Here is an 11571-nt window from a genome sequence, read left to right as displayed (position 1 = left end):
CCAGCTTTTCCTCTCAGTTTCTGGAATTTGGTTTTGAAGATATTGTCCTATACCCACTTGGAAACTTCCCTGTGTTTTATTATTACTTTTATCTGCAAAATAACTCAAACATCAGGTTTTTCGACGTCACTGCGGGACTTCTGTTGGGTAGTGAATTCAGGTAGTTGTTGCTCTTAAATATAAACCTTTAATTCTTTTGAAAATACAGATACAACCAGCAAGTACTGTTAGCAGTCCTGAGTTCGCGTTTTCATCTCCAGTTGTGAAATCTACTGAGGCAGAAGTGCTACCTACGTCTTCTGTAAGTAAAATAATAAAGGAGCTTGACTTTTTTTCTTAGGCATTTAGTAGGCTGTTGCAGAACACTAAAGCAGAATCTGCCTTGATGGAGAAAAGTATGTAGGCTTCTGGCTTATAATTTGTCATTCAGCATGCGTGCTACAAATGTGAAGAGCAGCTTTCAGATTTGGTTTTGTGTGTGCATTCGATTGGAGTTCCTGTGGCTTGAGAATCTGAAAAACCTCTCTTGTTCATAGCAGATTGGGTTTACATTTAGTGTTCCCGTTGTAAAATCGGCAGAACTTTCTGGACCCAGTGGTACTCCAGTGACGCCCTTTCTTACCCTAGGTAACTGAAACTTTAGCACTTCAGATCTGAAGTGCTGATTTTCCTTTTTTTCTTTATTAAATCTTCAATCTGTCCTGTCTGCGCATGCTAGCAATTCCAGGCAGTGTTGGACTTCTGCAGTATTTTTCCAGTGACAGATCTGCTTTTATATTTTTTTTTTTGTTTTGTTGCTTTTTGTTTTGCTTGTAATCATAAAGCATTGCAAAGTAAGTAGAATTTGTGAAGATTCTTATGTGAGAAGCATGAAAGCTGGAAATTCTTGTTTCTAACAAAAGTGAGTATAATCTGCTCTAACTAGGTCACATTGTGAAAGCTGTTTTTGTTTTCTTTTGTTTCAAAAGACACCACCACCTCAACCAACATCAACACACAGAAAGAGGAGGTCAAAGATTTTGCTGGTGGTCCCTTCACCACTGCCCACGTCTTAAAGGAAGGAAGCGTCTTAGACGTTCTAAAAAATCCTGGAGAGATAATGAACTCCTTTTAAAAAGATGCTGCAAAAAATACGCTAGCATTTTTTATTAAAAAAAAACCAACACACGACTTATGGTTAATAGAGTATCTGCTATAAATATGAATGTAGGAGAGCATTACATTAAGCGCTGCGTTTGTTAGGGTGCATCTGCCCCCTTCTATTCTAAGTGGTGTTTGTTGCTGGAAGTAAAACTGCAAGATGAAAAGCAGATGGGTTGCATCTCCTTTACGTGTTAGGATGTAATTGTAAATGAGGTACTAAGAGAATTAGCCAGATAATCGGTGTTTCATTTTAAGTAAATACAATTTGTGGAATTGAAAAGGAAATGTTTGTAAAGCTCAACACTCCTGTCCCACCTTCAGCCCAGGTGAAGAAAGAATAGGAAAGAGCTTCAGTTCCAAATACATGGCGAAAGCTGCGAATCTTTGGGCCTTAGCTTACAATGGCTCCTGTGGATTAAAATTTAAACTGCAAACAGAAGTGGAGTGTTTTACGTTAAAAACCCTTTTCTGAATTTTGTTTTTAAGCAATTGCAATTGTTTTCAACAGTTTCATAAAGTGTGTTTTTCACATTGTTCAAAGACTTCATTTTTGACTAAAAAAAAACCAACAAACAAACCACAAAACAACTATGTTCAATGTAGATTTACAAGCAACTTGAGCTGCTGTTTAAGATGCATTTCCTTTAGTCTTTCTGTATTAGTAGCTTGTCTTTTCTGTTAAAATTGCCACCTTTTAAATAAGGAGTTGTCCTGTGTCCGATGCATTTTGAAAAAGATTATAGAAAATTAGACAGTTGTTCAATTGTCTTGAGTTTTTATTATTTAATTAATATTCAGCATCTGTGGGAAAATACCGCATGGATTGCTGCTCCGAGTACAAACTTCTGTACAGTTACTGGAGTAGATTTGAGTCATCTGCTACGGAAGGAGGAGCTTTAGAAATTTGATTCGATTGGGCATCGCGTCTTAATCAAATTGTATTATTTCCATTCCACGTTGGACTGTCAGATTTCAGTCAGCTACTGTCTGTTTGTACTTGTATCGACCAGTGAAAATGTTGATTTAAAGCTTGCTTGGAAACAAAGAGTTAAATGAAGCTTTAACGAAATGTTCTGTTGTGACCCAGTGCAGCAGATGAAATTTCATCCGTTTAGATAAGATTTCTGGGGACTTCCTGTTGCGCTCGGTCTGAATGTCTAGTTGTAACCATTGGCACCTGAGTTGAAATTTTTGCCCTCTAGTAAAGTCACTTAGTTACATGTAGTGAGGTGCCGCGCTAACAGGAAGACTTTTTTTTCTTGCTTCCTAGACTTTGGATTGTTGAAAACACGCTCTTCTACGTCTGCACAACCTACAACAAGCACAGTGGTTTATACTAGGCCTGCAATAACAACTTTTTCTGCAGGTAAAGAGACTTCTAAACAAGCATCGTACTGGCAATCTGATACATGTGACCCTTTTCTGCAAAACAAAGACATAAAGGACAAATGTGTAACTTGTCAAGCTACTAAAGCGTCAACAGTTGAGAGTATGAAACAGACAGTAAGTTCAAGTCAATGCGACACCTCAAAGCCAGCAGCGCCCCCAGCAGGGATGCTGGGCTTTGGAGACAAATTCAAAACAGTACCTGGAACGTGGGATTGTGATACATGTCTTGTCCAAAACAAACCGGAAGCTACAAAATGTATAGCATGTGAGACACCAAAACCTGGAACGGGAGTAATGCCTGCTCTGACATGACCAGTGGTCACAGACAGCTCGGTGACAGTGACATCCTCCTCGAGCAGCACTGACACAACAGCCACTCTGGGCTTTGGAGACAAATTTAAGAAGGCGAAAGGCTCTTGGGACTGTGGAATATGCCTTGTACCAAATAAGACGGAAGATAACAAATGTGTAGCCTGTCAGTCTGAGAAACCAGGTATGGTCCTTTTTTTCCTGTTGTTTCCATCCTAGCCTCTGTGAATCTTGTACAGAATAAAAGTACGTTGCATATATGGAATATTTTAAGCAACACGATTCCCAGGTACGGTTGATGGGTTAGCGGCTGTCTGCAGGATTGGTTTACAGGCACTTCAGAGGTCTCAGCCCAGGTTCCAGCCTGTCGCATAAATTGAACTGATTGTGAAATGTATTAGTACGGAGCTGGATCAATGCAGATACCCCCGGCTTTGCAGCTGGTGAGGGAAGATGGCTGAAGTGGGTGACTTAATTTAAAAACAACATAGTGATTTTTCACTGGCGAAAATGAGAACTCCATAGAAAGAGTTAAAAATGACTGCGTTTTTCTCTTTCAAAAAATAAGTAAAAAAAATTACAGAATGTGTCCAAAATGCCTCTACTCACCGTTTGTATGTAATTGAGGGGAGATGTGAAGCCAGATTTCAAGACAGTGTAGTCTTAACTAGTCTTAAGCTAAAGCAGAGAGATGCCTATGAAGGTCAGTGGTAGGCTTCAAGAAAGCGAGTGACCCGCTGGGTAACTTCTTCAGGGCAGTACTGGGTTGTTTCCCATTGTGTGTGACCGTAATTGATTTTGAGCGTGGTTGTATTGTTTTTAAAATACGATTCTAATTCTAACTTTGACTCTAAATGTCATTTAACATGCCATTACATCGAAAAACACCTGTGCAAATATATCGTGGAAGAAACAAATTAAGATGGACTAGACCGGGCTTTTGTATTCATCCTGTGCGGTAAGACTGAAATTTCATGAGGTAAGATAATGGATTTCAGACAGAGTTGATTCTCTTGGACTTCCAACCTCTGAGCGGTCAGTCGGCATCTTTGTCTGAGGCTCTTGCCATTGCAAGGAGGAATTTTGGAAATGAGGGGTTTACTGTGACCATGGTGCAGTGAATTGCACGGTTACGTTGCACTTGTCAAGAGGAAGAGCGATGCAAGTAATACTAGGATAAAAGTTTTCTGCGTGTGCTGTGGAAGGGAAGAGCCATTCTTGTCTTTCCGGTTTTGAATTTGAAGCGTTATCTTCTGCTTCTCTCTTAAAAGGCACCTTTTTTTTAAAAGGCACCTGTCAGGCCTCTTTATGGAGGTTACACTGTGGTCAACAGCAGCAGAAGCTTGTGCGCTGAACAGAGTTGTGTGTTGTTTGGAAGCTTTGAGTTCCACTCTGTTTTTTTTGTTTGTTTGTTTGTTTCTTTGTGGGATTTTGGTGGCTTTTATTTTTTTCAGGGGCGGGGGGGGGGGAGTTGCGGAGTAGTTTTGAACATTTCTGTGGGATTTGACAAATCAAATTTAAAAGTTAATGTTCATTTTATAGTTCATGTTCAAACAGGATGGTTAACTGTCTTGTTTGTCTCACAGAGGGTCCAACACCTGTGACCAGTAGCAGTGCATCTGCATTTTCTGCTCCTTCTGGAGAATTTCTGGATTTAGACAAATTCAAGAAGCCTGAAGGAAGCTGGGATTGGGAGACCTGCTTGGTTCAAAACAAAGCAGAGGCCACGAAGTGTGTAGCCTGTGAAAGTGCAAAGCCAAGCACCAAAGCAGAGCTCAAAGGTAATCCTTAATGATTAAAACGAGGATGCATATTCTGTGATTTATTTTTTGGTTTGCTCTGATTTTTTTTATTTTCTTACCTGTTAAGCACAATTATTTTTTCCTTTGAGGTGTGGCAAAATTATTCGTTTTTCCTGTAGGAATATTGCCTAGATAACATCTGTTTCCACACTTTTCCCCAAGAATAAGTTTATCCTTTTTAGAGAAAAGCTTTCATTAATGACGTGCTTGTTCTTTACATGCCCTACACGTTGTTCATTTGGAGTTCAGACTAAAAACATGATCTTTCAAAGAAGTTCGTATACTTTTTAAAGCCAGGTGGTGGGCAGAAAACACAATTGTGAAAAGTTTTATGTAGAGAGGAAGCATGGGGTTTTCTTGTTTGTTTTACTGTTTGGTGGGTTGTTTTTTAAACAGTTTTGACTGGAAAGATCAGGACTAGAATGTAGTTCAAACCTTCATGTACTTCAGGTAAACAGAATATCTTTTGTCTTCACTTGTGCGCTTATGTCCATCAAGTAAGACCTCTGAAACCATACTAGAAAAAATCTGCGGGATTTGATATGTTCATGTACTAGAGCTTTAGAAAAAGTTTAATTCCTATATGCAGCATGTCTTCTGTCCTGGTTATTGATACGTACGCAATTAGTAGCAATCCCTTTTTTGATCTCAACACTAGGTTTAGACAAAAAATTGCGACACCTTAAGGAACCTGTCCTGCATCTCATACAAGCACAGAAGTTGCAGTGTCTCAATGCTAGCAGTACAGTTGGTGGTAAAATCTTTAGTAGGGTGAAATAGAGGCCTCACACTTTTCAGAGAAAAAAAGAGATGAGAGAGAGTATCTTATTCCCACGTACTTGCAACTATGCTGCAGAGTGTACTGCTGTTACTCTAGTGCTACAAAGGTCCAAAAATCACTGAACAGTTATTAGCCAGTTTTGTATTCCTTTAATTTGTTGAAAGACTGCAGTAGAGGATTGAAGTTTTTATTGAGGATCACTGTGTGGAAAAATTCTGATTGTTAAATGTCATTTGTATGACTTAAGAACCGCGTTTTGGAGTACAGAATTCAGTATTAATTCCAGAAGGGGTAAGGGAAAGGACATTAGCTAGTAATCCCGAACAAAAGCAGTGTTTAGAGCTATACTGATTTTAATCGCAGTATTCTTACAGTTGGTCTGTTACTGAACAGATATGTTTTGGGGAGATATGGTGGCCAGGGAGGCATGTGTGTTTGTGTGCTTCCTCTTCTAGTTAAGGTTCTGGGGTTTGGTTTAGTCAGGAAAATTCGATGAGGCACCTTGTGTAAAAGGAAATGTTAACCAGCATTTTTCAACACGGTGTAGTCCCTTAAAAGTGTCATAGATGAAAAGAGGCCATAACCGCTGGGGGAAAAAGTTAGTGGGAAACTGAGAGCAGGATCACATTCAGTAGTGAGAGAGCAGCAGCCTAGGGAAAGCTGATGAATGACTGTAACAGATAGTTCTATTTTAAGTGTAAAACAACACTCAGTACTTTATAATGGTGGTCTTACCAGAGGGTTCTTCTCCATGGCTCCTAAAAGCACGTCTTGAAGGCATTCGAGTGCAGTGAACTTAAGCTGTAAGAGTTGGGCTGGTAAGCTTGGCCTGATTTGAAGCTGTAGGCACGGGGCTATAATTTCTGAACAGGCTACAAAAGAAACTGTACCACTGTGCTTTTCAGTGCTCCGTTTAGCAAAGCCATCAAATTGTTGCAGGCAATTGATGTTGTTCTTCTAAGAGCACCTGAAAGATATTTTTGTTTGAAGAGTTCAGAGGTACCGGTTAATACTGGTTCAGATAATTACAGCCAGCTCTTGGTGTTTGTGACCAATAAAGTTTGTGGCTCCAAAAGGAGTGGGTTAGTGCTAACTGATTAACTGCTGTATATGCAGAAATATGGAATCTGATTACTTACGCAGAGAGCACTTAAAATGTATTGTTTTGCTGGCTCTCAGTGAGTTGCATCTTAATGCTACCAAGGAATAAGCTTTTTGCTCCTGGCCCAAGTGTTTTAATTTGGTGAAAGCCTTTTCTGTGCACGTGCACATGCCAGAGAGGTTGCTTAAGTAATAGAAGCTATAGTAGCTGCTATCTTCTGTTTTTTGTAGAAGACAGAAACTGAATTCGTTAGCTTTGTAACTGTTATGCATACCAGAATTGGTTTTCTCCCTTTTGAAAATAGTAGAGGGTATGCCTATGACAGATTTGGTGAGCAAGGTGATCAGATGAGGGCACTGCAAGACTGCCAGAACGCACCAGGTCTGGGGGGAAAAGGAATCCGGCTGAGCATAGGAATTTCTAAAAGGTAACCAAGGAGTTGTGCATTGATACAGTTATTCTAAATAATCGGATTCTTGTAGCTCTGCCTTTGGAAAGTCTGTGGCCCTTGCTGTAGTGGCTGTACACAGGATGCAGTCTACAAAACCAGAAATGCAGAAGTCCTATGTTTTGACTCCCTGGATTCATCAACCTGCTTCAGGATGGCTGGGGGAATCCAACTGTTAAGTCTAGCCAGACAGCGCAACTTGGGCTTAGCTGCCATTGTAACCAGCCTTGTTTCTCAACAGTAGCAAAGCTGAATGCATTGGAAAATATTTTCAGGTTTGGGCCTGCATAAGGTAGAAGGGACAAGAAGTGGTTTTATATGCTAGGGAGTTCTTGTTCTTAGAGCTTTCCCTCTAGTTTGAGAGAAGCACATAACTAGTTTTACAGTGGGTTGACAGGAAAGAAGTGGGGGGGAAAAATGGGAACGCAGGGGGAAAGCCAAAGGCGTTATTACTAGAACAGGTTTAGAATGCTATTCTTTGCTTTTCATGAGCTTAGGGCAATGGGGAGTTTAAAGCTTAGCACTTCCTGAGAGGGTTTCTTACTCTACCGGCTCAGTTCTATCACTTATTTAAGGCAATTCAGGTCTCTGAACGGTTAAAGAATTGATACCAAATTTGATGAACTCTGATCCAGGATACTGACAAAACAGGACTCCATATAAACAATTTCAGTATGTTCATGAGGTTAGCTTGTGTGTTCTGTTAAATAGTAAAAAATGACACTTCTGTTTCTGTTTACCTAGCATAATTCTGCAAATGTTGCCTCCTTCTGCTTTAGAATGGAAATGCTCTTCTCCAAGAGAGCACTGTCCAAACTTCTTTGCCAAAATTTTTTGATTAAATTAATATTGTTTTATTTTGAAAACAAGAATAAGCCACAAACATGTTTTCTTGCTTCGGCTATCCAGAAGAACGTCAACAGTATTTTCAGATTTTCCTTCCCTACACAACTGTATGTAGGAAGAGTGCAGTTGGAAGCAGAAGACCTAAGATGATGTATCTTCTGTTTGTTTACTACAGTAACAAGACAATGGATTACCTCTTTATTAGAACTTGTGTAGCTTTGCAGTATTGAAACAAATGTAGGTATTAAAATACACATCAGTAATACGTTTCTGAATGGCTGAGTACCGTGCTCTCTTAGCATTGAAATACCCAGCCATTGGATTAGTTTGTCCCTCATGTTTGCTTAGTTTGGAAGCTATTTCAGAATGCCTTCAGCTTGTATTCTTCCCCAAAAGCATAGAACTCACTTCTCTGCATCCCCAATTCAAGTCAGAGAAACTGGGCACTGCAAACACAGGAGGTCTGCCTGTACAGAATCAGTGAAGACAAGTCTAAACAGCGGATTTTTTTGAATATGCAGCTGGGTTATCTGAATGTTCTTTATGCAGTGTACCTCAGTTTTAGTACAGATAGCACTTGTCTTGGTTCTTGTCATTAGTCTGAAGCTGCCCCTGAGAAAATCTTGAAAGGGAAAGTAGTGAAAGCTAATCAGCTGGCCCTTTCTTCTTAAGAACCAGCGTATTTTGTAATTCTCCCACTAATAATAAGGCGTCACGCTGGAGAATCGCGATTGTGTTGTTAAGCAAGACTGACTTCACCTGAGCGGTATAGTTGGCAGCTGTTGAATGTTTAATGGACTTTAAACAAACAAAAAAACTGAGCAGGTGGAGGTAGACATGGCAAACTGACAGGCAGCGTCAGATGCTTTTTTGAAATGGATAATCTGACTCCATTCACTTCTTTCTGGAAATAAGATCTAGTAATTAACCAAACAAAAGATAGAAGGGTTAAGACTGCATCTTTAAAGCAGCTGTGCTTGATAAATGTCTCTGGTCTTAAATCAATCTTTAGCAAAGCACAGAGACTTAGCAGCAGCTTGCTTATGCCAACGCTAAAAATACTTGATGTGTACAGGTAACCATGTCAAGGCTCTGGAGTTAATCCATGAGAACAATTCCTTCTGGTATTGGCAAAGGTGAGGATGCTTGCTTCTATAGAAATGAGGTTTTGAGCTGTGACTTAAGCTGTCACTTAGGTGACTGTTTAGGAAAGCTTCCTTTTAAGCTTTGAAGTATGTAAGCTGACAAATTGTTTAAGTTCAGAACTGGGTTTACAGTCTCTTGTTCTCTGACTGTATGCAACTTCTCATGTTTCAGACTGAAAGCAGAATTGCAGCGGTACCAGTCATACAACCATAATGATTATTGCCAAGATTACCAGAACTACTACTCGCAGAGGAGTTACGATGCTTACGCTGACTACAACTACAGCTCCTATGCTCCCTGTGACAGCATGCAAGCTGTTGGAGACTGCTCTTTAGGAGATTCTTTAATGGCTCCAGCTGTTTTTGAGGTAAAGATAGTGCACGCTTGCTGTAAAGAAAATATTTCACAGATAATATGTTGTACAGATTTGTGTGAATCAGCAAAAAGAATCCGAAGTTGAAAACATGCTTTCTGCTTAGTGTGAAGTTAAAAGAGCAGATTCCATTCAGAGGTGTTTGTATTTAAGTGCTTAAATAGTAAATCCATAGAATTAGTGATTTATACACCATTATTTGTTCACGCATACCAAAGAATGGTTTTGACAGCATAATTGCGTACGCTTCTTCTGTTCCTGTTCTTCTGATTTGCTTTGCTTAAAGCAAATTAAACAGTTGTTGTAAGTGGTCTTATCGTGGTCAATGTATTAGTTGTGACCTCCGGAAGTCCCTTCCAACCTGTACTGTAATATTGGCTTTCTTCTAAAAATAAATAGATAAAATGCCATCTATCCTTGTAGTTGTAGGAAGAAGGAATGGGTTGAGACTGCAGCACTTTGAATCTGTGATGCTTTCTGAAATGAGTTATGATTAAACTTAGCCTTTTCTGTCTTTCAGGAATCTTCAGTTATGACTGCAATCGGTGATGACCTAATTACTGACGGTAATAAGGGTTCTGTCATTGTCACTTGAGTTTAGCCATACTTGTGCCTTTTAACAATACAAGCCAACCTCTACTGGATGAAGAACATCTTGAAAATTCAGCTGAGGTCAAACCTCTGTGGGGTTGATCTGCAATCAGCTGGGGTTTTAAAGCTGATACAGCATACACTGACCGCATCAAGTAAAACGGGACACTGTCAATGCTTCGCAGCAGGTTTCTTGTACCTGTGCCTTCATTCCCATTTGAAAATGGTCTAAGACAGAATTTTGTTCTTTGTATTGGTTCCGCTAAACAGATTTTGTATTAGAAACTCAGTAATATGCAAAAGCTTTGTTCTCCACCCTGAGGTAAAAGCTTATGTTGCAGATTCCAAAAGGAGGATTCAGCTTGCACTTACAAATACGGTACAAAACATATTTGTGTCCTGGAAGGTTTGCAAAGTTCCTCACGTGGAGGCATTTTGTGTTAGTGTTTAGAAACTATCCTATGTAACGTGTATTGCCGTAGAAGTGAATTAAATGACTCTTGGGAGGGTTTCATGGCTGATTATCCTTAAACGTTATCTTTACTATCTTAAACATTGTCTTTGTCTTTATCTTGAAAGACAATTCTAGTCCCAGCCTTCTAATATACAAATTCCCAAAAGTTGGAGCTGTGAGGCTCAAAATTTTAGAGGACTAAATACCTCACTAAAATTAGTAGATCTAATAGCTTATTACACTTAGCTTAAAATACATTTTGTTAGCCATTTCACATGAAGTTTTTTTGTGCGCATGCCTCAGATTTGATACTTGGACTTACCAGGCTTTTATTTTCAGATCCACAGCTCTACTTGGATGTTGATGAAATGAACAGACAATTCACGGAGACAAGCGAAGAACTCTACGATTCACTCATGAATTGTCACTGGCAACCTCTGGATACGGTCACTTCTGAAATCCCCTCTGCTATTTAAGTGTCTTCTAGAGCATGACCGTTAGGACCAAAGTGCTAAAACTACATTTCTTCTACATTATTCTAGCTCATAAGTTTTAAAGCACAATGATAGGTTGGGGTTTTTTTGCTATGCTTTTGACAGTTTCTGTAATCTTTTTGTTCATCACTCCCTTCTTGGAGCATCATGAAGTCATGTAAATATTCGAGAAATGTAAAGAGGTAAATGGGGTCTAAAGATAGACTTGCCTGTGTAAATAAAAAATTTGTTTCTGCAAACCTGCCAGCAAGGGATTTTACTTGTACCTGTGTGCAGCACGTTCTCTTCCGGCTTATGGAATTTAACAAGGTAGTAAGGGTATTTCATCTGTCTTTATTTTTATATGGGCATTAGGACACAAGCAAAATCTAGCTTTCCCTTGTTTTCCTGGTTCCTTAGGTAAGCGACAAGCCAAGCCTTTCATGTGCTTGCTTAGACTGGAAGTATGTATGGGAGACACTCACAGGCCTTGCTATGGAAACACCTGTGCCCACTTTTTCCTGCAGGCTGCTGGCTCTAACTGTACTACTGATACATGCTAGGTCAGCTAAAATCGGCTTATAAATAGGGTATGTTAAGCATATGGAAGTGTAGACTTCAACTGCCATAGCTACAAACATCCCGTGGAATGAGGATGATGTCTGCTGGCACTCTCTGCATCAGCATTCAGTTTTCCCTTGCCCTTCTTACTGT

General features: G+C 39.6%; 1 protein-coding gene across 1 annotated transcript; it reads left to right on the top strand.

Moving 5' to 3' along the window:
* The first annotated feature begins 9143 nt into the window (after positions 1 to 9143).
* On the top strand, positions 9144 to 11114 carry LOC310890919 (uncharacterized protein C6orf52). The gene is made up of 3 exons (XM_083853241.1): positions 9144 to 9333; positions 9860 to 9905; positions 10724 to 11114. The coding sequence occupies exons 1-3, from the start codon at positions 9274 to 9276 to the stop codon at positions 10858 to 10860; spliced, it is 243 nt and encodes an 80-aa protein (XP_083709367.1). The 5' UTR covers positions 9144 to 9273; the 3' UTR covers positions 10861 to 11114.
* Positions 11115 to 11571: the final 457 nt, after the last annotated feature.

This window comes from Anser anser (assembly GCF_964211835.1).
Source record: "Anser anser genome assembly, contig: HAP1_SCAFFOLD_101, whole genome shotgun sequence".
NCBI lineage: Eukaryota > Metazoa > Chordata > Aves > Anseriformes > Anatidae > Anser > Anser anser.
The sequence above is the reverse complement of the archived record's forward strand: the minus strand, read 5'-3'. Positions and strand labels throughout refer to the sequence as shown.

Coding starts and splice junctions, on each gene's coding strand:
- LOC310890919 (XM_083853241.1), top strand. CDS start 9,274: ATGCAAGCTGTTGGAGACTGCTCTTTAGGAGATTCTTTAATGGCTCCA. Junction 9,334..9,859: donor TGGCTCCAGCTGTTTTTGAG/GTAAAGATAGTG, acceptor TCTGTCTTTCAG/GAATCTTCAGTTATGACTGC. Junction 9,906..10,723: donor TGATGACCTAATTACTGACG/GTAATAAGGGTT, acceptor TTTTATTTTCAG/ATCCACAGCTCTACTTGGAT.